Below are 27,360 nucleotides of genomic sequence, written 5' to 3' on the forward strand. Positions count from 1 at the left end.
GACCATGTCTTGGCTGCCTCTCTTCTATATTCCCATACAATTGTACATGAACTGCCAGTACTCATCAACATTTACAGAAAGATGTTACCATCAGCTGACTGACCATCATAGCTGGGAAGTAAATCTGGCAATTTCAGTCCAGTTCTCCCCAGATAGATGTGTCCACATTAAAAAAATACAAGTCATAACCAGCAACCTTGTTGGGTTGATGCACCAGTTAATGAGTTGATAAACTGAGAATGAATTACCATCCCATTTGTGATAGGGTGTATCCACCCCACACAGGTGTAGAAGGGATTAACTGTGCTCTACCCTAGAGTGGAAGTGAGTCCTTTAAGAGGCCTATAGAGGCTACAAGGGAAACAGCCAATGGGAGAGATGCTGCAAGGAGTAGCCAATCGAGGGTCCAATGGGCTCACATAAAAGGATCTGTAAGGACAGTCAGTCAGTGGGCAGCTGGGAGCTCAAGGAGAGGTGACAGTAGGCCGAGAGAGCTGGAGTACACAGTGGCACAGCAGGCTACTGTGGGGACACTGACCCTGAATGAAGGGGGCACTGAAGGGCAAATAAAGGAGCTTCAGGAGAAGCTGGAAACTGCTGAGAAGGCCTTGCAAACAGCCAAAGGAGACTTAGTGTTCCAAAGCTAATGGCTCAAGTATGTTATGGAGGACCAGAAAAATGTGTGCCTCCAGTTGAGAGAAATAGAAAAAGTGAAGGATGATCTGCAGGCACAAGTTAGGTAGCTGCAGGGCCGGAGGTACCCATACCCCACCCCGAGGGCTGCAGGCTTGAAAGGAAGGGTGTGTGATGGGGTGTCCACCCCACGCAGGTGTGGAAGGGATTAACCATACACTACCCTAGAGAGGAGAAGTGGAGGTGAGTCTTCCAAGCAGCCTAGGGAGGCTGCAAGGGAAACGGACAATGGGAGAGAGGCTGCAAGGAGCAGCCAATCAGGGCCCAGCAGGCTTACATAAAAGGAGCTGCAGGGACAGTCAGAAGTGAGGACTGTCCCCCTAGCAGGCTGAGAGAGCTGGAGTACTGCTGGCAGGGAACAGGGGAGCAAGAAGGAGCTCCTGGCTGGCTGAGACTGGACAGCTGAAGGCCTCAAGGTGAGTCTGAAGAAGGTACCAAGGCCATGGGGAAGTGACCTAGGGAATTGTAGCAGGACAGAGAGAAGGTAAAGCAGCAGCCTCCTGTTGTACTATCTACAGGGTCCCTGGGTTGGGACCTGGAGTAGTGAGAGGGCCTGGGTCCACCCTGTTAGCCACTGGGGAAGTGGCGGACTATGGACAGTGATACCCATCCCCAACCACCAATACCACCCATGGCTGGAGGGCCAACTCATAAAGAAGATGCTGCGGTTCCTGGAGTGACGTCGGTCTGCAAGTGGAGACGATAGCAGGAGCGGTATCACCGGAAGAGGGTGCACCCACTGGCGGAGCTAATCCCTAGGACAGCTAGCAGGAGAACATGGCAAATAGACTGTGATACACCCTCCCTAAAGTTGGCTCTTCCAGTTGTCGGGTGAGACAAAATGACATTACCCTTGCCCAGGTGCTACCTGTTCTATAAATAGCACGAACGTCAGTTTCCAGGGTAATCAATCAAGGACCTTACAGTAGCATTAAAAATCAATTAAAAAAAAAAATCCAGTAAAATTACAGGCTATATGAACATGAAGGAAAAAAATAACTGAAAGGCTATCTATTTCATTTCCATAACCATAGCTGTAGTCCATGTCTTCTAAAGAAAACAGTTTTCATTGAATTATGTGATGGTTTCTTGCAGATGTTACTCATACATAGCTATAGAACACATATTAAATAATAGATAGGACTTTACCACTGGTCTCTGGTCCACTAAGGCCCGATGGTTCAAAGTGGTCTTAAAACAGCTGGAGACCACCAGTCGCCAATTCCTCTTGCATAGGAAAAACTTTCCACCAGTGGAAAGCTGGTGGAGGTGGCTCTGCTGCCTCCTAAACAAGCCACTTCCCCCACCCCCCCCGCCCAACATAAGGGGAGACTGTGGGCATGTGAATAGGCTGAGAGGAAGTATGGTGAAGCGGAGCTTCACTAAACCTCCTCCTCCTGTTGCTCTATTTTCTGGGCAGCGCTGGATCTGGAAGCCACATTCTATTTTCTGTGGCTATCACTCTCCATTATATCAGAGTGCAGCTCAGGGTACTGGAGAATCAGGGCCAGAGTGCTAAAACAAACTGAACCCAATCTAGGCTCCCCTGTACACATGGGTTCACTGCACCTGGTGACCCAGCCTTGCTCCCTTTTGGGGTTTTAACAGCTAGTGCTGGGCCATAACTGAGCAGGAGCTACAGGCAGACTATGATATTGAGCCTTCCACCATGTCATCTTCAGTTATATACAAGAATTCTCTCTAAAGTCCTGTTTTCCTTATTAGACTGTCCCCACCACTATTCACTTGTTTCCTTTTTGACACTGTTGCACCAAAAATAAAATTTGCCTCTATTTTTTATAATTGAATTGCTGCAGAGCTATAATCTTACATCAGACTCTTACACATTCCTTTGTTCTCAACGGTTTTTCAAAAAGACTTTTCTTTAGATTAACCATAGGTTTCATAGATAATAAATCTTCAGTAAATGTTTACAGAATATCAAGTGTACATAAAAAGGCACTATACACTAGATGAACTGTGCTAACAAAATAAGATAGTCCTCTGGTAACTCAGCATTATTGAGATTTTCCAGTCTCTCACAATTAAGTCTGATCTTCCTTCAGTAACCAGACCATTTCTTTGAGCATGGTTGAAAGCTTCTTGAGTTTCATATTACGTAAACTTTTCCTTCAAGTAATATCTAATTCTAAAGGGAGGATTTCATCGTTTTCAGTTTGTTTTTTCTACCACATACCTTTAGAATTTTTCCCTTCATGCTTATTTTCCCATATACTCATTTAACAAGGTATTCAGATACCAATTAGTATTTCTCAATTATCACCAAGGTATCATGTGAGAATAAAATTAAGGCAACAATTAACATTAATGCAACATTTAGACTGAGCTCAAGCACATACAAGTCAAGCAGTTCTAAATGAAGTGATAATTCAATAGTGTTCAGACAGTATTCATGTTAGGTAAAACTGGTCAGATTTATTGAAAAATTCTCCAATAGTGTTTGTATTTAAAAATTATATTAATGCTTTTATTTCATTATGATCTGTTAACACTGTTAGAGCAGCAATTGCAGGGTTGCCTATTTGAAATCTAGTCAATTTTAAAAAATAAGTTAAAGTAGTTTCAGGTTGTGACATATGACCAGAAAGGGTTAAACATCCTGCAGGATAAATTACTCAAATTCAACACTTAAAGATATATGGGGAGATAATGTTTCTGTTTTTGTGTATTTACATATATATATATATATGGGTAATGGTCAACAATGTAATCAACAGTCCCTGTCTATGCTGTATTCTGGTAATTCAGATATCAAAAGAACATCCTAGCATTTAAATTAATTGTAAACATGGGATATCACTGTATTCATCTCTCTTTGAAATGTATAGCAAATCACCTGTGAATGGTGGAGGAACAGGCAATTGCCTTATGTTAATTTGTATAACTAAGTACCGCTGATGAACCTACTTCAAAGTCGCCCTAATTACATATTGTTCCCTGAGAGACTCCGCCATGTCAAAGAAGGCTTGAAATTGTATAAAAGATCCTTGGGTCCCAATCCCTTTTATCTCAGATCTGCTTAAACTCCATCAGGGGAAGTTTGAGTTGCAAGATTGAGGTCCCAGTTCAGCTGGAAACACCCTGAATATGATATTGGACTATAACCTACGGACTAAATTTTAAAAGAACTCTGCAACTACAAAGCTCACCATCTTTGCTATAGCAAGGAGTCCTTGTGGCACTTGAGAGACTAACAAATTTATCTGGGCATAAGCTTTCGTGGGTTCTAGCCCATGAAAGCTTATGCCCAAATAAATTCGTTAATCTCTCAGGTGCCACAAGGACTCCTCATTGTTTTTGCTGATACAGACTAACACGGCTACCACTCTGAAACCCAACTCTGCTATGTATCTGAACCTCAAGAACTGAACTCATGTCTGTATGTATACTGATCTTTTAACCTATACTCGCTCTTTTCTAATAAATTTTAGTTTAGTTAATAAGAATTGGCTATAAGCATGTATTTGGGTAAATTCTGGAATATTCATTAATCTGGGAGGTAATGTGTCCAATCCTTTGGGATTGGTAGAACCTTTTATTTTATATGGTGAATAAGATTTTCATTAATCTTAATCATATTTGACTTGGGTAACTAGGTGGAGACCTGAAGCTGGGTTACTTTAAGGGAACTGTGGTTTGGACTGCTGAGTGACCATAAGGTGTAACAGAAGCTGTTTAGTACTGACTTGGTAAATCTAAGTATTAAAATAGCCAACAGCTATGGGGTTGTCTGCCCCATTCTTTGCAGTTCACTCTAATTGAGAGACCGTGGCTGGCTCCCTGGGAATCCAGTCACACAGATATTACATCTGTCCAGGAGTCACTCTAAGTTTCTCTCTCTCTCTTTTTTATTTTTCCCCACTCACTGTTAAAGTGAAAGACCCACAAAAACAAGAGGGGAAAATGAGTAATTATAAACAATATGCTGCGAAATGTACATAGTAAACAAAATGGAAAAAACCTCAAATAGTTTATTCTAATTTCTCTTTTCAGGTGATACCTAGAATAGGGAGGAGGTACACTCACATTTCAGACAGAGGCTTGATTTTTAAATTGACTGTCTAATTCCCTTTTGGGGTAAGATAAGTAAAATTTTAAAATATGGACTTTAGTAGATCTATAGAAAATGTAATACTCCTTTTTATTTTGTTGCATGCTTCCAACTTACTCTGTACAGTTTCCATGGTGGATGCCATTGAGGTTTGGGCATTGTTGGAGCTTTCTTTGCAATCAACGCAGAATTTTTGTTCCCACCTGCTTCCATCAGAGCCTATAAATTGAACAGAAGGTTACGATTACATTCTATGACAAACATTCTCCACTCAACTCTGGAGTTTCTTGCACCCCTTTCAAAGCCTTGAGGATGCTCTCTCCTCTCAAGGCCTCACATTTTGGTCAGCCTCTTTCCATCAAGAGGACTGCATAGGACTACTGCATGGAGCTAACTGCAGACTCTGAACCCAACTAGGTAAAAGATTACATCATCAATATTAGAAGTGTTATGTATTATAAGTATCTCACCATGGACAAACCAGGAGGCTGTGCACGCTCCGGAATCCCAGCATGTCTGTAAATATCACCCACACCAGCAGCAGTACGATTTGCCTCTAACCTGGATAGAGAAAAAAGTTCTGAACAATGAATAGGAAGCACTTTAAAATAGTGAGGGAAGATTAAACAAACCCAATTTTTTCAGTCTGGAGAAGAGAAGACTGAGAGGGGACATAATAGTTTTCAAGTACATAAAAGGTTTTTACAAGGAGGAAGGAGAAAAATGTTCTTAACCTCTGAGGACAGGACAAGAAGCAATGGGCTTAAATTGCAACAAGGGCGGTTTAGTTTGGATATTAGGAAAAACTTCCTAACTGTCAGGGTGGTTAAGCACTGGAATAAATTGCCTAGGGAGGTTGTGGAATCTCCGTCATTGGGGATTTTTAAGAGCAGGTTGGACAAACAACTGAAAGGGGTGGTCTAGATAATACTTAGTCCTGCCTTGAGTGCAGGGGACTGGACTAGATGACCTCTCGAGGTCCCTTCCAGTTCTATGATTCTAGTCTATTCTAATATGCCTTACTCAAAAATTAAATTTAAGTCTATAAAGCATTCAAAATATTTGTATTGAAGAATCTTTTCTTTGCAGATCTCTGCTCAGCTTGGGCTCGCCGTACATCTAACAACTGGTCTGAGGCCAGCTGAGAGAATTAAAATGTGGATTCTTACAAACTGGTGATGAGAAGAGGAACAACCACAGCATAATGGGTTTTGCAAGCATACAGGCAGGAGTGGAAGCTGTATAAAGAGGCCCCAAACATTATTTTGTACAAGGCCAGCACTGTTTCGCCCCTTCCTCCCCCACCAATACCAATGGTGACTTAGTAATCTGACACCAGGAGGCACTACTGTAATAAACATTAGCCATTATCTCCTAAGTCCCAGTTTCAGAGATTTCATTCCATGCCAGAGAACAAGAGATCCAAAATAATTTCCCCAGCTCTAGCTATCTGGTGCTATAGTTCATAGTGCAGCCGCCAGCCAGCCAATTTTCTTATTTAGTGTCAGTAATGAAATTAAGGTAAATGATCACTTGGAATCTACTACATTAAAAAAAAAAAGTTTTTTTTAAAGGGAAATGTGATGGAAAAGCAAAAAAATTGTCAGGAAGACTCATAAGGCCAGTGTAGAACCTAAAAAAACTTAAAAACAAAAACGTGTTCTTTCCTCTGGTACTGTGTAGGGAAAAAACTACAAACTAACAGCCGAAACTGGTGATATACATAGTGCTGTCAAACAAAGTAAACAGACTGAATTAACAGGGAAATTCCACCCACCCCTCCACCCACCCTTTCTGTTGTATTAATCTCAGGTATTACTTTTGTAGGCCTGGCTAGAGCTCTAGGCAGTGTGAACCAAATGCTGTGAACTAGAGTAGGCCTGGCCTTGGCAAAATAACAACACACTAGATATTGGCTAACCAAGTAAGCACATTCCTGTCTGGAGAGGATGGTACAAGAACACCCAGAGTTCTCAAGTAGCTACATAAACACATTCTTAAGAGATGGTACAGGAACACACTGATCGCTCGTAAAATAAGGATGGGATAACAGGATAATGGAGAAGGATGTTTAATTCGGACTAGCAGATACAAGGATAAGGGTGGTAACTAACTGTGTTGGGAGTGTAATACAGAACTTGTTTGTATCAATGAACAAAAGGATAAGTCATAGGAGGGGCACCTTTGTCCAGCTTAGGCCGACAGCGGAGACTCTAGCTGCTATCTGAGCCGGTCCATTTTCACAGGCATACATGTGTTAGTGTACCTGTAGCTCCTATGGGGTCTAGGACCATGCTTCACAGACAACAGGGTTACCATACGTCCGGGTTTCCCTGGACATGTCCGGCTTTTTGGTGCTCAAATCCGCACCCGAGGGGAATTTCCAAAGATCCGGACACGTCCGGGGAAATAGGGAGGCATAAGCCAGGGTCCGCCCAGCACGATCTGCCGGGTCCGCAGCGCAGCCCAGCTGCCCTGGCTACAATGCTTGGGCAGGGAAAGGGAGGGGGGGGGGCCCTCAGGTTTCCCTCGCGGGCGGGGACCCCCTGGCCACTGAGGGACCCTTCCTGTGGCCCCATTGCCCCGCGCAGCTCGGAACCCGGTGCCGTAGGAGCTGTTTCCGGCGGGGACAGACAGGCCAGGGAACGTGCTCGGCAGCAGGAAGGAACCTGCGGCTGGGGCTGCAGGGACCCGTGCTGCCGAGCGTCTGAAGCCCCCAGCAGGCAGAGGCTGCCGGGGGAGCAGGGCAGGCGGGGGCATAGAGGCTGCAGGGGTAGGGGGTGCAGGGGCTGCAGGGCGAGTGGGGAGCAGGGGTCGGGGGATGCAGGGCAAGTGAGGAGCAGATGTCACAGAGGCTGCAGGGGTGGGAGGGTGCAGGGGGGTGCAGGGCGAGTGAGGAGCAGACGTCACAGAGGCTGCAGGGGCGCTTGGGCTGAAGGCAGAGTTGGAGGCAGAACTGGGGATAGGGGAGCCAAGGACAGAGGTGGAGCTGATCTGGGAGTGGAGAGGGAAGGAGGGCAGAGCAGGGGGCGGAGTGGGATTGGAAGCGTGGTGCTCCCTCCCCGTCCCCTGGTGGGGCTGGAGCCTGCCCCAGCGTGCTCTCCCCCGGAATGTTCCTCTGCAACCCCCTGGGGGCACATCCCAGTTTGGGGACCACTGCACTAAGCACTTTAACAGCCAAGCAGCCCCTCCCCCCATATAGTGTTACCATGGCAACGACATTCTAGCCTTCAGCACTTAACAACTTTTACCAACAATAGGTAAAAAAACAAACAAACAAACAAACAAAAAAAACACACTCCAGGAAGGTGTGATTGTAAGTGGAAAGTATCCCTTTAAAGATATACTAAATGTGAAGCCCAGGTCTGACTATCACATGCTTTGATTGTCGGAAGGTAGATCAAAAGTTAACAAGGATTTCTGTACAGCATATCAAGAAGTTGTTCTTATGAACAATTAAGTCCAATGAAAAATTACTAAATACCAGCAATGAAAAACAGAACTATTTTGCTTGAGATAGGGTATCCTATATTGTTATTAGCTATTGTGTGGCAGTTCAATAATGTGTGAAAACAAACAATAAAACTGGAAATAAGATTATTATTCACACTCAACAAATACTATGATTAGAGATGTACAGAACAGAGGATATATAAATGACTGTGAATCTGCATGGGAATTGGGGCCAAAAGAGAGAGAAATTACAAATCAGACCTAGAATCATGTATATTAAAAGAACAACATTACTTATGGTGCTGGATTAAAACTCATAGGTTGCAGAAAAGGAGGGCATTTTGACAGATATGTAATCAGTTACTGCAAGCAAAAAACATTAGCTCAGAGTTAAGACCAAAAAAGACTGCCCTCTACATTAGTGTCTTCCCAACCACCATAATAATAATAAATCAATCATCTTGAGAATACTGTACTTTTCTAAAACACCCACAAGCATCGAAAAGCTTGGCCATTCCAAGTAAAGGCTCTGCTTAGGAAAAAACAAAATATATGCAAATGCAGTTATAGTCATCCACATTCTTCCTCACACTGCTAATTCAGGATTCTGTGATAACTTTACTCTTCCATCCAAACAAATTAATCTAATCACCACAAAAAATTAAATTCTTCATCTTAAAAAAACCTGTTTGGTGGAAGGCTAAGAACACTATAATCTGATTGCTATATGCGGCACAACTGGAGCAAAATTAAGATTGCTTGGGTGACATTAATTTTTGCATGAGCATATTTTCTAGTGATTTGGTGTTTAATTGCAAAATGCAATCTTAATTTGTAATTTCCAAGCTAATGTTAGTATTTTTATTTATTGATTTAAAAAGAAAAGTATATAATTTTAGGGTGTTTTTGTCTGAAGAAAGGTTCTTTCATCATTAAATCCAGGTTATGTTTTTTAACTTGGTTATAGGTTATAAAAAAAAGTTTCAGAAAATAATTCAGCAGTACCTGGACTGAGAAGGAGGAAGTGCCACAGCTAAGGACTGAGCAGCTGATTCACTGGGCATTCTCTGGATCTTGGTGTCTGCTGTCAGAGCCACACCTTGTAAAAGAAAGTATACAAAAAGCACAAATTAATCTGGTCAGAGATGCATTTTTGTATCTGAACTGTTACATATAACTGAATATTTTGGTAACAAAGAAATCTTTGTCATTCACTGACATGGCTGACAGATAAGAATATCACAAAGCTAAATAAAACAAGGTTATTGTTCATTTTGGTCCAAATCCTTTGCATGGTGACAACACTGTACAGGGGCACATACAGGGTTTGACTGGCAGTGGAAACGGTGTGGTTCTATTACAAGAGACAAGAAATACCTACATAGAGACAGTGTGCACACCCCTTCCTCTAAACACTGTGGAACAGAGAACCCATCATGAGTGGAGACTGTTTCTGTATAAGTTGCAGAAGAGACAGCCAGAAAACCCATGATTTTCTAAACCCACTGGCTGATACTGTAGGGGTAGTGTAGGAACTATGAAAGCATCGGCCCTCCATAAATTGCAATATTAGGGGTTGGGAGTGAGATTCTGTCTCCTTCCCTTAAGGCATACCTGTTCAAAATGCTTTTACTTTGCTTTTGCACAAGGCTAGAGAATTTGTTCCACCTCTCTTAACCAACGTTTTAAATATTGGACACTAGCATTCAGATTAAATTAATTTTTTCTATACCAAAATAACAGTTTCAATTTCTCTTACAGCATATACTTTAATAATGAAACTATTAATAGAATTGGAACAGTGTAGTAAAGATGGCCCACTTTCTGAAACATTCCATTTAAACTGTAAAAATATATGGGGTATGATACCACAGACCTGTTTCAAACAAAACTCCCACTACTCAAGTCAATGTAGTTGAGGCCTCCTGTAGATACCCAAAGTAGAATATATTTTAGAGCTACTGCCTATCTATTTTTCCACAACTTTCTTCTAATATAGCCAGTCAGAAGAGTTTCATTAACACCCAAATGAGAACATCCTTATTAGAATTTGTTTATCAATATAATTCACAGCTGAAACTAAACCTATCCAATTACTGTCTAGATTATCGGCATAAACTCAGAATTTCCTGATTTTTTAAAATAGTTTTTATATCATTTGTGTGTGAAAAGTAGATATTTTTATATAAAATTTTACTCACCAGGACCAGGTGGATATGGATGTGTACCTGTTATCAAATATTCAAGTTCTTGTCCTAAATAACAGAATATTTTTCTTAATTATTGCTTTTTGTTGTAAACACTAAAATAAAGTGATCAATTACAAAAATCATAGCATGTCAGCAACCAGCAAAAATGGCAGTCGCATCTAAGTTGTAACACTGCAGTACCTGAGTGCTCCCTATTTCCCTTTGTTTCTTTTACTCTCCACTGTGTCAGTAAGATATCTGGCATAGACCAGAAAAGCACCATTCTTTGAAATGCTGATGCTACTGCTTACTACCAACAATGACTTTGCTTTAGGAACACTCTAGTCCCCCACAAAAAACTAAAAAGAGTATATTTTCATATAGATAAGGATGCATTAGAGAAGCTCATCCAGCAAGAAAGGATTCTGTTACCCAACAAATGAATGTTCCACATGGAATGTAAGAGAATTTTAGAGAAGAGTTTATCAAGTTATTAAGCTAAGACAATGAAGTTTACATGAGATTGGAGAAGGAAAAAAAGGAAGGCAAATACAAGTTCTTTTTAACTTCTCTTTTTAAGACAGTCCTCATCATGCCAGCCTCTCTCACTACTTGTAACTCTCTCAGAAGGTAAACATCTCAATTACAGCATGAAGATGTGAGACACTCTTGAGAAAAGAATACTTGCACTTCCTGGTACAAGTGCTGGAAGGACAGAACTCTTCTTGACCTGCTGCTTACAAACAGGAAAGAATTAGTAGGGGAAGCAAAAGTGGATGGGAACCTGGAAGGTAGTGACCATGAGATGGTGAAGTTCAGGATCCTGACACAAGGAAGGAGAGCAGCAGAATATGTACACTGGACTTCAGAAAAGCAGACTGACTCCCTCAGGGAACTGATGGGCAGGATCCTGTGGGAGAATAACATGAGGGGGAAAAGGAGTCCAGGAGAGCTGGCTGTATTTTAAAGAATCCTTATTGAGGCTGCAGGAGGAAACCATCCCAATGTGTAGAAATAATGGTAAATATGGCAGGCGACCAGCTTGGCTTAACAGTGAAATCCTTGCTGATCTTAAACACAAAAAAGAAGCTTACAAGAAGTGGAAGATTAGACAAATGACCAGGGAGGAGTATAAAAATACTGCTCAGGCATGCAGGAGTGAAATCAGGAAGGCCAAATCACACTTGGAGTTGCAGCTAGCAATAGATGTTAAGAATAACAAGAAGGGTTTCTTCAGGTATGTTAGCAACAAGAAGAAGGTCAAGGAAAGTGTGGGCCCCTTACTGAATGAGGGATGCAATCTAGTGACAGAGGATGTGGAAAAAACTAATGTACTCAATGCTTTTTTTTGCCACTGTCTTCATGAACAAGGTCAGCTCCCAGACTATGGCACTGGGCAGCACTGCATGGGGAGGAGGTGACCAGCCCTCTGTGGAGAAAGAAGTAGTCTGGGACTATTTAGAAAAGCTGGACAAGCACAAGTCCATGGTGCTGGATGCACTGCATCAGAGGGTGCTAAAGGAGTTGGCGGATGTGATTGCAGAGCCATTGGCTATTATCTTTGAAAACTGGTGGTGATTGGGGGAGGTCCCGGATGACTGGAAAAAGGCTAACGTAGTGCCCATCTTTAAAAAGGGGAAGGAGGAGGATCCTGGGAACTACAGCCAGTCAGCCTCACCTCAGTCCCTGGAAAAAATCATGGAGCAGGTCCTCAAGGAATCAATTCTGAAGCACTTAGAGGAGAGGAAAGTGATCAGGAACAATCAGCATTGATTCACCAAGGGCAAGTCATGCCTGACTAACCTAATTGCCTTCTATGACAAGATAACTGGCTCTGTGGATGAGGGGAAAGCAGTGGACGTGTTATTCCTTCAGCAAAGCTTCTGATATGGTCTCCCACAGTATTCTTGACAGCAAGTTAAAGGAGTATGGGATGGATGGATGGACTATAAGGTGGATAGAAAGCTGGCTAGATCACCAGGCTCAACGGGTAGTGATCAATGGCTCCATGTCTAATTAGCAGCCGGTATCAAGCGGAGTGCCCCAAGGGTCGGTTCTGGGGCTGGTTTTGTTCAATATCTTCATTAATGATCTGGAGGATGGCGTGGACTGCACCCTCAGCAAGTTTTCAGGTGACACTAAACTGGGAGGAGTGGTAGATACGTTGGAGAGTAGGGATAGGATACAGAGGGACCTAGACAAATTAGAGGATTGGGCCAAAAGAAACCTGATGAAGTTCAACAAGGACAAATGCAGAGTCCTGCACTTAGGACGGAAGAATCCCATGCACTGCTACAGACTAGGGACCGAATGGCTAGGCAGCAGTTCTGCAGAATAGGACCTAGAGGTTACAGCGGACAAGAAGCTAGATACGAGTCAACAGTGTGCCCTTGTTGCCAAGAAGGCTAACAGCATTTTGGGCTGTATAAGTAGGGGCATTGCCAGCAGATTGAGGGACGTGATCATTCCCCTCTATTCGACATTGGTGAGGCCTCATCTGGAGTACTGTGTCCAGTTTTGGGCCCCACACTACAAAAAGGATGTGGAAAAATTGGAAAGAGTCCAGCGGAGGGCAACAAAATTGATTAGGGGGCTGGAGCACATGACTTATGAGAAGAGACTGAGGGGAACTGGGATTGTTTAGTCTGCAGAAGAGAAGAATGAGGTGGGATTTGATAGCTGCTTTTAACTAGCTGAAAGGGGGTTCCAAAGAGGATGGATCTAGACTGTTCTCAGTGGTACCAGATTACAGAACAAGGAGTAATGGTCTCAAGTTGCAGTGGGGGAGGTTTAGGTTGGATATTAGGAAAACCTTTTTCACTAGGAGGGTGGTGAAGCACTGGAATGGGTTACCTAGGGAGGTGGTGGAATCTCCTTCCTTAGAGGTTTTTAAGGTCAGGCTTTCAAAGCCCTGGCTGGGATGATTTAGTTGGGGATTGGTCCTGCTTTGAGGAGGGGGTTGGACTAGATGACCTCCTGAGGTCCCTTCCAACCTTGATATTCTATGAACATATCACAGTAGAAGGGATTGACCAGAAGTTAAAAAATCTCAAGGTACATGTCATTTGCCACTAGAAGAGTTTTAATTGAAAGGGAAAAGGGATTCCTCCTTCCGTGAATAATTCATACTTAAATATAGGGTATTTTTAATACCTACATGTCTAAAGACATTTGAAAAAGTTCTATATAACTCTTAGCCAACACTTCACACATTCTTTACCACCACCATTAGTGGCAAACTAGAACACCACAATGTCTTGTTCCTTCTTTGCCACCTACATGAAATAACCATTATGTTTTTGAGCCTTATTATTTGTATAACATTGTACCACATAATATGTTCTGATAAACACCTTCCCTGTTCCAAACAGTTTACGTTGTATGGGCATATGCCAGAATACAAGACAATGAAAAATAGATGTTTTCCTTACAAATATTTCCCTTAGGCTATATCATAGTGATCTTGAAATTTAATTTCAGTTAACAAATAATGGCACACTAACCTTGATTTGCAGGATACTGTTTATGTCCATAGAGATCCCCTGGATTTGGAGAATCCTTCTCTCTAAAATTTTCCTTCAGAATAGGCATGTGCAGCACAGAACCATAATCTGTGCGAAGCTTGATTGACATCTTTAATTTGTGGCTGTTTACGAAAATATATATTAAATCTTGATCTTCTAATACATTATTCATTTTAAAATGTTTATATTTAAAATATTTGTAAATATTAGCTATGCTAATATTTTCCTTTCACGATCACCAGATAGCAGTTTTGTCCAAGAGTCTGAACATACACTATCAGACTTGTATGACAATTAAAGCTAGTCAGAAATTTTCCAATGAAACTCCTTTGTCAAGTCTGAAATGTCTTACAGAATAGAACCAGATTCAACTACCTTTTGGAGATATCCCATCTCCTAGAACTGTAAGGGACCTTGAAAGGTCATCGAGTCCAGCCCCCTGCCTTCACTAGCAGGACCAAGTACTGATTTTGCCCCAGATCCCTAAGTGGCCCCCTCAAGGATTGAACTCACAACCCTGGGTTTAGCAGGCCAATGCTCAAACCACTGAGATATCCCTCCCCCCCTTTTGCAGAATCATAGGCAGGATTCTTACGGAAACCTGCCTGGTTCCCCACCAACTCACCTGGCAGCTGCTGGGGACCCTGAGCTTCCACGGTCTGAAGCTCCATGGCAGTTGCACCATGCAGGCTGCCCCAGAGCCGGCGATCCCAGGCTTCCAGGGTCCACAACTCCATGGCAGCCCCACCACGCCGAAGGCTGTCAAAGTTCTTGTCAGAGCTGAGAGCTGCACAGCCCTATAAGCTCCAGACCTGGCCAGGATGGCTCTCAGAACATAGGCTCCTGGCTCCACAGCAGGGAACCTGTAAGCCCTGGGAGCTTCAGCTTGAGCCAGGATTTCCAGGCTCCCTGCTATGGAGCTGGGAGCCTGGAGGTCCTGGTACTGGCTTCCACACACTGGATCTGGGGAGCCCCACCATGAAGACTGCCCTGGGACCAGGAATCCCAGGGCTTCCAGACTCTCAGGCTAGGAGTCTGGAAGCCCTGAGATCACTGGCCCCAGAGCACTGTTCACAGTGAGCAGCCCCAGAGCTGCAGACCCTGGGAGCCCCAGCAGCTGCTGACAGAAAATGACATTTTTGTCAGTTTCAGCACAACTAAATGTCAATTTCAAACAGCAGCTGCCTGTCCCCAGAATCATATTTTGTTTTAGAAACACCATATGTAGGTGTTTCCAAAACTAATTTTTAGAGGAATTTTCAGTTTATAATGAAATCTGAATTGGACCAAATTCAAAATTTTTTAAATGAAACCAAATTTGAAGTGAACTGGAAATCCTGAGTTTCAGCCAGCGCTAGAAACAGTTGCAAAGGAGTGCCTGCCTCACGTTAACTAATATTTTATGATAATAAATAATAGACATACCAATATTTTATGATAGCTGTTCTTACCTTACATCGTCTAATGGTATAGGCTTTGCATTATCAGCCACAAACATATCATGGGTTCTCTTCAAGGATCTGAACACTAATGTGTGCACAGAATGTTTCTGCACTTCCTGCAGAGAAGATACATTTAATTATACACATGGCAATAATTTAATAAAAAACGGCAATGAAAATTAAAGTGATTCTTGCCTTCTGTATGTAAGAAATGGACTTTAGTTTGCTAAAGTACACAGTTGTGCTTGAGTGCTAAAAACTTATAATTTGATGTGAGAGAGAGTTTCACCTCCCTCATCTCCAAACTTAAATCAATACTTAACTACTTCCCCCTTTCATGGGATACTGTGATGATCAAAAATAGCAGGCCAAAACTTGCATCAAAATTCTGTGTTTCCAACTATAGGCACATGTGAATTTAATGAAGAGACAAACAAAAAAGCTTTTCACTCATGCTTGCCAGCTCCATTTTTATAAGTCGCCAATAAAGCAAATGAGTCAGAGTGCAGGACTCCCTATAAATTTGATTTTATTGCCTAAATAAACAAGCAAAAGATTTATAAAGTGCCATGTACATTATGTCACCTTTGTGTATGCCTCTGATCAGAAAACTGTACAGTAGTGTTATTCTGGGCTCAAAATCATTAGCACTTGTTTTCATTTAATTAATCAAATTGTTTTGTTTTTAAAAGAAAAGGTCTAGAACACCATTGAGCTGTCAACAAGAACTCATAGGCAGATTAACGAAACTTTAATGGTAATTCTAATATCAAATGTTAGTTTTTCTACCACAACTGTATTAGCATTTTCTCTTTCCCGAAGACCCAGGAAGAGGGCCATGAGACTTAGACATGCATCAAGTTTCAAAAACATTAGCAATGTCTGAGTGACTTGCTTAGTGCCATGTTTTCACCCCTCAGCTCACAGGGAGCTCTACACTATATCTCTCTTTCATAAACACTTTAGAAATACGTGTTTTATAAGTGCTATGTAAACAACTGGCAACTAAAGCATATACACCTCTACCCCGATATAACACGGTCCTAAAAAGCCAAAAAATCTCACCGTGTTATAGGTGAGACCGCATTATATCGGGGTAGGGAGAGGAACCACTCCCTGCCCCAGCTCACCTCCACTCTGCCTCCTCCCTGAGCTCGCTGCCACTGCTCCACTTCTCCCTCCCTCCCTTCCAGGCTTGCAGCGCCAATCAGCTGTTTGGCCTGGCAAGTCTGGAAGAGGGGGGAGAAGCAGAGTGGTGGCAGCGCGCTCAGGGGAGGAGGCAGAGATGAGCTGGAGTGGGGAGCAGTTCCTCAGCGCCCCCCCCCCCCGTTACTTGCAGCAGCCCTCTCTGGGGCCCCCCTGCCCCAGCTCACCTCCGTCCTTCCTCCGCCCATGAGTGCACCACAGCTCTGGTTCTCCTCCCTCCCAAGCTTGCTGCGCCAAAACAGCTGATTGGCACAGCAAGCCTGGGAGGGAGGAGAAGCAGAGCTGCAGTGTGCTTGTTGGAGGAGGCGGAGCGGAGGTGAGCTGGCGGGGTGGGGCGCAGCAAGTAGCTGGCGGGCACAGAGGAACCGCTTGCGGTAACATGAATTTGGATAGAATGAGGTAAAGCAGCCCCGTCCCCCAGAGCACTGCTTTACAGCGTTATATCCGAATTCGCGTTATATTGGACCTCATTATATCAGGGTAGAGGTATATTACTTTCTTTTACTGCTGGAAATTGAATCCAAACTAAAAACAGAAACAAGAATTAAAACAGATGTTAGAGTAACTATGGAACATGGACCAAGAGTCAGGAAACTATAGTACTATTCCTAGTTCACCCGCTGACCGGATGGTTAGCTTGGGACAAATTACAATCTTTCTCATGTGCCCCACGTGTAAAATGGGGACTGACGGTACTCTTCACCTTGAATAATGGGCTCAGTTCTCGTCCCCTAACCTAAAAAAAAATAGAGGTAGGAGCCCAGAGATGGATGGACAGAATTGATTAAAAGCACGTAGAGATTGCAAAGTCTAGGACCGTTTAGGTTAGAAGCACAATATACTGACAAAAAATATTATAGATCGGTAAAGTAAGAAAAATGCTGCTTGAGAATTTATTAGAGTGTGATTTAAGGACATTAATTCCTATATTTTGACATGTGATGTTGACAATTGGTGTTTTAACTATCATCATCCTTTAATTTTTTGTATCAACATCTACTGTCATTAAATAGCAACATAGGGTCCTGTGGCACCTTTGAGACTAACAGAACTATTGGGAGCATAAGCTTTCGTGGGTAAGAACCTCACTTCTTCAGATGCAAGTAATGGAAATCTCCAGAGGCAGGTATAAATCAGTATGGAGATAACGAGGTTAGTTCAATCAGGAAGGGTGAGGTGCTCTGCTAGCAGTTGAGGTGTGAACACCAAGGGAGGAGAAACTGCTTCTGTAGTTGGATAGCCATTCAGTCTTTCTTTAATCCTGATCTGATTGTATCAAATTTGCAAATGAACTGGAGCTCAGCAGTTTCTCTTTGGAGTCTGGTCCTGAAGTTTTTTTGCTATAAGATGGCTACCTTTACATCTGCTATTGTGTGGCCAGGTAGGTTGAAGTGTTCTCCTACAGGTTTTTGTATATTGCCATTCCTGATATCTGACTTGTGTCCATTTATCCTCTTGCGTAGTGACTGTCCAGTTTGGACAATGTACATAGCAGAGGGGCATTGCTGGCATATGATGGCATATATAACATTGGTGGACGTGCAGGTGAATGAGCCGGTGATGTTGTAGCTGATCTGGTTAGGTCCTGTGATGGTGTTGCTGGTGTAGATATGTGGGCAGAGCTGGCATCGAGGTTTGTTGCATGGGTTGGTTCCTGAGTTAGAGTTGTTATGGTGCGGTGCGTTGTTGCTGGTGAGAATATGCTTAAGGTTGGCAGGTTGTCTGTGGGCGAGGACTGGCCTGCCTCCCAAGGTCTGTGAAAGTGAGGGATCATTGTCCAGGATGGGTTGTAGATCACTGATGATGCGTTGGAACGGTTTAAGCTGAGGACTGTAGGTGATGGCCAGTGGAGTTCTGTTGGTTTCTCTTCTGGGCCTGTCTTGTAGCAGGAGTCTTCTGGGTACACATCTGGCTCTGTTGATTTGTTTCTTTATTTCCTTGTGTGGGTATCGTAGTTTTGAGAATGCTTGGTGAAGATCTTGTAGGTGTTGGTCTCTGTCTGAGGGGTTGGCGCAGATGCGATTGTACCTCCGTGCTTGGCTGTAGACGATGAATCGTGTGGTGTGACCAGGGTGGAAGCTGGAGGCATGAAGGTAGGCGTAGCGGTCGGTGGGTTTTCGGTATAGGGTGGTGGTAATGTGGCCATCGCTTATTTGTACGGTGGTGTCTAGGAAGTGGACCTCCCATGTAGATTGGTCCAGGCTGAGGTTGATGGTGGGGTTGAAGCTGTTGAAATCATGGTGGAATTCTTCCAGGGTCTCCTTCCCATGGGTCCAGATGATGATGTCATCAATATAGCGTAGGTTGAGAAGTGGACGAGAGCTGAGGAAGCGTTGTTCCGGGCCAGCCATAAAAATGTTGGCATATTGTGGGGCCATGCGGGTGCCCATAGCGGTGCCACTGGTCTGGAGGTATATAGTCTCACCAAATTTGAAATAATTGTGCGTGAGGATAAAGTCACAGAGCTCAGCAATAAGTTGTGCTGTGTCATCATCAGGGATACTGTTCCTGACAGCTTGTATTCCATCTGTGTGTGGGATGTTTGTGTAGAGAGCCTCTACATCCATGGTGGCTAGGATGGTGTTTTCTGGGAGGTCACCAATGCATTGTAGTTTTCTCAGGAAATCTGTGGTGTCATGGAGATAGCTGGGAGTGCTGGTGGCGTAGGGTCTGAGTAGGGAGTCCACATATCCAGACAGTCCTTCAGTGAGAGTGCCAATGCCCGAGATGATGGGGAAACAGGATTTCAAGGTTTGTGGCTCTTAGGTAGTAGATAGAATAACCCCGGTCGGGGCTCTAAGGGTATGTTGATTTGTTCCTGTGTTAGTGTAGGGAGTGTCCTGAGTAGATGGTGCAGTTTCTTAGTGTATTCCTCAGTGGGATCTGAGGAAAGTGGCCTGTAGAATTTGGTATTGGAGAGTTGTCTGGCAGCCTCCTTCTGGTAGTCAGACCTGTTCATGATGACAACAGCACCTCCTTTATCAGCCTCTTTGATAATGTCAGGGTGGTTTCTGAGGCTGTGGATGGCATTGCGTTCTGCACGACTTAGGTTATGAGGCAAGCGATGTTGTTTTTCCACAATTTCTGCCTGTGCACGTCGGCGGAAGCATTCTATGTATAGGTCCAGACTGCCATTTCGACCCTCAGGAGGAGTCCATGTGGAGTTCTTCTTCCTGTGTTGTTGGTGGGAGGGTATCTGTGTATCAGTGTGCTGTTCAGTGTTATCTTGAAAGTATTCTTTGAGTCGGAGGCGGCGAAAGTAGGCTTCCAGATCACCGCAGAACTGTATCATGTTCGTGGGGGTGCTGGGGCAAAAGGAGAGTCCCCGAGATAGGACAGACTCTTCTGCTGGATAAATTGACGATATTGCTGGGTGAGTTAGGTGCGTGGTTTCATATTCTCACCAGCAACCACGCACCGCACCATAACAACTCTAACTCAGGAACCAACCCATGCAACAAACCTCGATGCCAACTCTGCCCACATATCTACACCAGCAACACCATCACAGGACCTAACCAGATCAGCTACAACATCACCGGCTCATTCACCTGCACGTCCACCAATGTTATATATGCCATCATATGCCAGCAATGCCCCTCTGCTATGTACATTGGCCAAACTGGACAGTCACTACACAAGAGGATAAATGGACACAAGTCAGATATCAGGAATGGCAATATACAAAAACCTGTAGAAGAACACTTCAACCTACCTGGCCACACAATAGCAGATGTAAAGGTAGCCATCTTACAGCAAAAAAACTTCAGGACCAGACTCCAAAGAGAAACTGCTGAGCTCCAGTTCATTTGCAAATTTGACACCATCAGATCAGGATTAAACAAAGACTGTGAATGGCTATCCAACTACAGAAGCACTGTCTCCTCCCTTGGTGTTCACACCTCAACTGCTAGCAGAGCACTTCACCCTCCCTGATTGAGCTAACCTTGTTATCTCCATACTGATTTATACTTGCCTCTGGAGATTTCCATTACTTGCATCTGAAGAAGTGAGGTTCTTACCCACGAAAGCTTATGCTCCCAATACTTCTGTTAGTCTCAAAGGTGCCACAGGATCCTCTGTTGCTTTTTACAGATTCAGACTAACACGGCTACCCCTCTGATACTTGTCATTAAATAATTATTGTCCGACTCTCCACCCACAATTTCCTGGAACTGTGAAAATGCAAATGGATAAAAATAGAAATGAAATACAAAGGAAAATGGAGATTATCTGTCAATGATAAAACAAAAATCTAATTCTGACAAGCCTAAACATAACTCTACAACACGATTAACTAGGTAATCTGCTGGTCTGATCCAGTACTGCAATTCCTATGTTTGATGATAATGATACTTGCTTTTGTAAAGTACTTTGAGATCTATGGCAGCTAATACTTATTATCTGATGATGTGACCTAAGTGAAGTGAGTGGCTTTCTGTCCAGTTTCACCTGCAAGACCTCCACATAAACGCAGCAGCATAATCTTAACTACTTGTCAAACCCACTGATAATGTCAACAAAGGCCAGGGGCCAGAGAGACCGGCAGAGTCGTTGTCGGGTTTAAGGCTGACTGGGCAGCACGGGGGTGCTCGCACTGTTGTCAAGGGACAGGGGCGGCGACACCTTCCTCGAGAACGGGAACGTTTTCCGCTGAAACTCGCCAGCGACCTCCGAGGCACCTTCGCTTCGTGCAGACGCTGCCCTGGGGAGAGGGACAACCCTCCCCCGACCGGGACTCAACACACTCGCCCCCTCGCTCGTTACCGTACACACCACATGGGCGACCGGCAGCTGCCCCAGAGCCCGGTTCACCCGGGGCCGCCACTGCTGCGCGAGGCTGGTGGCGGGCGGGTTCGGTCCCACGGGGGATGCCGGGCCCCAGCCCCGCACACACGCCTGGGCCTGCGACTCGGCTCAGCTCATCCCCCCGGGGCACAAACCCCACCACGGGGCATACCGGAAACGGGCCGAGGGGGCTAATCGCAGCCTCAGGGACAGTGGGAGGCCGGAATCCCCCGCCCGGTTCTCCAGGCCGGGCGCTCCTCGCTTCGGCAGCGGCAAGCCCCTCAGCCGGGGTTGGGGGTTCGGGGGCGGGGCGAGGCCGCTCTCTCACCTCCACCATGGTGCCCGCTGCGCCCAGCAAGAGACTGACCGCACACACCCCCCGTCCGTTCCGCTATGGAGACACTTCCGCCGCCTGCCCGGCTGACCCGGAAGTGACGCGCTGACACAGACACATGCGCCATCGATCGAGAAATGGTAGGGCTGAGGGGGCGGGGCTCTTGCCCGGCGGGGCGGTGGCAGATCGCGTTGCTTGGGGAGCTGCGGATTCGATTCCTTTCCCCCCCCCCCCCCCCCCCCCCCCCCCCCCGCGTGGTGCCCGGAGCAGGGGGTCAGGATCCGTTTGTGACGCTGCTACACCTGGAGCGGTGGACACGGCAAGGGGCATTGGGCGCTGCGAATGGATGAAGTGTTTTTAGCCCACAGCAAGCCCCACACGCAGCTAGGGGGCGTGGTTTAGGGCCCCTGATTTCAGGTGAGCCTGGCCTGTCAATCACTGTCAGCGCCCCTTGCGGCGACACAGCGCTCGCCGCACGTGCTGGGGGCGAGCCCGCTGCGGACTCCGGAGCGAGCCGCTGGCGGCGAAGCCTGTGGATAGGACGGTAGAGCTTCCAGGAGAGCCCGCTGCCGTTCCACACCCCAGAGCTACTGGACCCGCTCCCTCGGGCGAGCGAACTTCCCCTGCCAGCCGGGCTGGACGGGGCTCGTTTGAACGGAACGACGAAGCTCTAGCCAGTTGAAATGCGCACCCAGAGCCTGTATTAGAAGATCTTGAGAGGAGCGATGCTTTGCAAACACGGTTTTTACAGTCTACTCCAAAACAGGTTGAGAAGCAGCTTTAATTTAATAAAGGATCAAAGCTTGACCCTTACTTCTCCAGCTCCACTTGCCACACTTAGAGACTAGCCTGAACATTTCAGCCAGATGGTAAAAAAAAGTGTAATAAACAACTGAAAAAAGCTGTTTAGAAGATACACTCTTAGGCAGCTTTAATTTAACTGACGCTGCTGCAACATGTTTTAGCCAGGCTACATTGTGTCATTTCCACTCAGTCTTCGGGGATTACGTGATAAATATATATAACCATGTGGCGGCACAGATGTTTTTGTATAAACAATTGTTGTATGGAGCAATTAACCATCAGAACATAGCAACTGCAATTACAGATACTGAACAGAAGAGTGCAACAGTTAGCTTTCTAAAAGATACAGGGTATTTCACTGAGCAGCTGTAGTAAAGATCAGAATGCTGAAAGGCATTTTAACAATTCCAAAATGAGAAATGTCTCTGGAGTATTGGTTTCTGAATTTAGGTTTGATTTTATAAAACTTCATCCAACTTTTTAATTTTATTGTAGAATGCAGAGAAATATTTTAGGGGAGGTTTTTCTAATTCATAGGATTTGTAATATATTAAACTTTATGTATGAAACAAGCCAGAGTAATGTGGACAAGGGAGAAGTGTTTTTAATCCCAGGATCACAATAAGAAATTTGCAAAGGAAAACTGCATTGTTATGTGATACTTAGTGTTATTAGGTGTAATGAATATAGTATCAGGAAGTAGCCGTGTTAGTCTATATCCACAAAAACAACAAGGAGTGGCACCTTAAAGACTAACAGATTTATTTGAGCATAAGCTTTCATGGGTAAAAACCTCACTTCTCATCTCCATGCATCTGAAGAAGTGAGGTTTTTTACCCACAAAAGCTTATGCCCAAATAAATCTGTTAGTCTTTAAAATGCCACCGGACTCCTTGTTCTAATAACACTAAATATTTTTTTTTAAAGGAAGCCTTTATTTGAACTCATAGAGTATTTGTTTTTCCCCAAAGACTTCGTATAAACCACAAAAAAGATGTCAGCTATGGCCATATATGGGGGGGAAAGATTGTCCTGTTAATGTCCATGTATTACTATTATTATTCATTCATATAGCACTATAGTCATGCTTGACACTTTACAAGTAAATAAAAAGACAAGCCCCCTACTCTGAGGAATTTACAGTCTCAGTTGATTTGCCAAAATCCTCAGGAATTGAAATTCCTGCTTTAAGAAGGTTCCTCTGCATGGTGGCACTCCAGGGAAAATATGTATCTATTGACCATGTATGGACTTTGGAGACCAGAGTGGCTGAACTGGAGGAGCTGAGGAAGACAGAGAGGTACATAGATGAGACTTTCCAGCAAACATAGAACAGTCCCACCCCCGGTCTGACAGCCTCTGTGCTGTTGAGGAGGATGAAGGAGAAGGAGAGGAGAGCATCTAACGAGCAGAGGGAAACAATCCCATAATTGGGACCCTTCTTCCAGATGATGTTGTGGTATCCTCTCACACTGAGGATACCTCTCCGGGGGAGGGAACTCCATCTATTAGAAAGAGACAGGTATTAGTAATGGACAATTTGATCATTAGAAACAGATAACTGGCTTTGCGATGACCGGGAAAACCACATGGTGACTTGCCTGCCTGGTGCGAAGGTTGCGGATCTCTCGAGACTTATGTGTAGGGCTGGGGAGGAGCTGGTGGTCATGGTACATGTAGGTACCAATGACATAGGGAAGGATAGGAAAGAGGTCCTGGAGGCCAAATTTAGGCTGCTAGGTAAGAGATTGAAGTCCAGGACCTCCATGGTAGCATTCTCTGAGATGCTCCCAGTTCCATGTACAGGGCCAGTTAGACAGGCAGAACTGCAGAGTCTCAATGTGTGGATGAGACGATGGGGTAGGGAGGAGGGGTTTAGATTTATTAGGAAGTGGGAAAACTTTTGGAAAAGGAGGAGCCTATTCAGGAAGGATGGGCTCCACCTAAACCAAAATGGAACCAGATTGCTGGCACTTAACATTAAAAAGGTCGTAGAGCAATTTTTAAACTAAGGGCTGGGGGAAAGCTGACAGGAGTGGAGGAGCACACAGTTCGGACATCCCTTAGGGGAGGGAATAGAGAATCTCTATCTCCTAGTGAGGACAAGAGGATGGAAAATGATAACATACAGGCCGGGTCTAATCAGAAACAGTCAAATAAAATAGAGTCCCATTCAATTACATTGTATAATGGCAGACAGCTAAAAGGAGACATGTTTTTAAAATACTTATATACCAATGCTAGAAGTCTAAATAATAAAATGGGTGAATTAGAGTGCCTTGTATTTAAATGAGGATATTGATATAATAGGCATCACAGAAACTTGGTGGAATAAGGATAATCAATACCAGGGTACAAAATATATTGGAAGGACAGAACAGGTCGTGCTGGTGCGGGAGTGGCATTGTATGTGAAAGAAAGCATAGAATCAAATGAAGTAAAAATTGTAAATGAATCAAACTGTACCATAGAATCTCTCTGGATAGAAATTCCATGCTCTAATAATAAGAGTATAGCAGTAGGGATATATTAACAATACATGGAGATATACCTATCTCATAGAGTAGAAAGAACCTTGAAAGGTCATTGAGTCCAGTCCCCTACCTTCACTAGTAGGACCAATTTTTTGCCCCAGATCCCTAAATGCCTCCCCCCAAGGATTAAACTCACAACCCTGGGTTTAGCAGGCCACTGCTTAAACCACTGAGCTATCCATCCCCCTCCCATTACCTGACCAGCATGGTGATAGTCACTGTGAAATGCTCAGAGAGATTAGAGAGTCTATTAAAATAAAAAAACTCAATAATAATAATGGGGGATTTCAGTTATCCTCATATAAACTGGTACAGGTCATCTCAGGACGGGATACAGAGATAAAGTTTCTTGAGACCTTCAATGACTGCTTCTTGGAGCAGCTGGTCCTGGAATGCATCAGAGGAGAGGCAATTCTTGATTTAGTCCTAAATGGAGCACAGGATCTGGTCCAAGAGGTGAATATAGCTGGACTGCTTGGTAATAGTGACCATAATATATTAAATTTAATATCCCTGTAGCAAGAAAAACACCACAGAGGCCCAACACTGTAGCATTTAATTTCAGAGAGGGGAACCACACAAAAATGAGGCGGTTAATTAAACAGAAATTAAAGGGTACAGTTCCAAAAGTGAAATCTCTGCAAGCTGCGTGGAAACTTTTTAAAGACACCATAATAGAGGCTCAACTTAAATGTATACCCCAAATTAAAAAACATAGTCAGAGAACCAAAGAAGAGTCACCGTGGTTAAACAACAAAGTAAAAGAAGCAGAGAGAGGCAAAAAGGCATCCTTTAAAAAGTGGAAGTTAAATCCTAGTGAGGAAAATAGAAAGGATCATAAACACTGGCAAATTAAGTGTAAAAATACAATTAGGAAGGCCAAAAAAGAATTTGAGGAACACTTAGCCAAAGTCTCAAAAAGTAATAGCAATTTTTTTTTAAGTACATCAGAAGCAGGAAGCCTGCTAAACAACCAGTGGGGCCACTGGACGATTGAGGTGCTAAAGGAACACTCAAGGAGGATAAGGCCATTGCAGAGAAATGAAATAAATTATTTGCATCAGTCTTCACAGCTGAGGATGTGAGGGAGATTCCCAAACTTGAGCCATTCTTTTTAGGTGACAGATCTGAGGAATTGTCCCAGATTGAGGTATCATTAGAGGAGGTTTTGGAACAAATTGATAAATTAAACAGCGATAAGTCACCAGGACCAGATGGTATTCATCCAAGAGTTCTGAAGAAACTCAAATGTGAAATTGCAGAACTACTAACTGTAGTCTGTAACCTATCATTTAAATCAGCTTCTGTACCAGATGACTGGAGGATAGCTAATGTGACTCCAATTTTTAAAAAGGGCTCCAGAGGTGATCCCGGCAATTACCGGCCTGTAAACCTGACTTCAGTACCGGGCAAACTGGTTGAAACTATAATAAAGAATAATATTGTCAGACATATAGATGGACATAATTTGTTGAGGAAGAGTCAACATGGTTTTAGTAAAGAGAAATCATGCCTCACCAATCTATAGGAATTCTTTGAGGGGGTCAACAAGCATGTGGACCAAGGGGATCCAGTGGATATAGTGTACTTAGATTTTCAGAAAGCCTTTGACAAGGCTCACCAAAGCCTTTGACAAGGCTCACCAAGCCTCACCAAAGGCTCTTACGCAAAGTAAGCTGCCACGGGATAAAAGGGAAGGTGCTCTCATGGATTAGTAACTAGTTAAAAGATAGGAAACAAAGGCTAGAAATAAATGGTCAGTTTTCAGAATGGAGGAAGGTAAATAGTGGTGTCCCCCAGGGGTCTGTTCTATTCAACATATTTGTTAATGATCTGGAAAAGGGAGTAAACAGGTGGCAAAATTTGCAGATGATACAAAATTACTAAAGATAGTTAAGACCCAGGCAGACTGTGAAGATCTACAAAGGGGTCTCTCAAAAACTGAGTGACTGGGCAACAAAATGGCCGATGAAATTTAGTGTTGATAAATGCAAAGTAATGCACATTGGAAAGCATAATACCAACTAAACATATAAAATGATGGGGTCTAAATTAGCTGTTACCACTCAAGCAAGAGATCTTGGAGTCATTGTGGATAGTTCTGTGAAAACATCCACTGAATGTGCAGCGGCAGTCAAAAAAACAAACAGAATGCTGGGAATAATTAAGAAAGAGATACATAATAGAACAGAAAATATCATGTTGCCTCTATATAAATCCATGGTATGCCCACATCTTGAATACTGTGTGCAGATGTGGTTGCCCCATCTCAAAAAAGATATATTGGAATTGGAAAAGGTTCAGAAAAAGGCAACAAAAAT

General features: G+C 43.8%; 1 protein-coding gene across 2 annotated transcripts in view; it reads right to left on the minus strand.

Annotated features, from left to right (window-relative positions):
• PLRG1 (pleiotropic regulator 1) overlaps window positions 1-21,826 on the minus strand; it is a 35,255-nt gene extending 13,429 nt beyond the window's left edge. Inside the window, exons 1-7 of one of the 2 annotated variants that reach the window (XM_034771111.1) lie at window positions 21,696-21,826; window positions 15,383-15,489; window positions 13,911-14,053; window positions 10,420-10,473; window positions 9,224-9,317; window positions 5,236-5,326; window positions 4,883-4,984 (exon numbers count right to left, since the gene is read on the minus strand). In XM_034771111.1, coding sequence (XP_034627002.1) covers window positions 4,883-4,984; window positions 5,236-5,326; window positions 9,224-9,317; window positions 10,420-10,473; window positions 13,911-14,053; window positions 15,383-15,489; window positions 21,696-21,704 — 600 coding nt within the window. In that variant the 5' untranslated portion in view covers window positions 21,705-21,826. Of the gene's footprint in view, window positions 1-4,882; window positions 4,985-5,235; window positions 5,327-9,223; window positions 9,318-10,419; window positions 10,474-13,910; window positions 14,054-15,382; window positions 15,490-21,539; window positions 21,673-21,695 lie in introns of those variants that run through there. The other variant, XM_034771112.1, reaches the window with a different exon arrangement.
• Between the last annotated feature and the right edge of the window lie 5,534 nt (window positions 21,827-27,360).

This window comes from Trachemys scripta, chromosome 5, assembly GCF_013100865.1.
Source record: "Trachemys scripta elegans isolate TJP31775 chromosome 5, CAS_Tse_1.0, whole genome shotgun sequence".
NCBI lineage: Eukaryota > Metazoa > Chordata > Testudines > Emydidae > Trachemys > Trachemys scripta.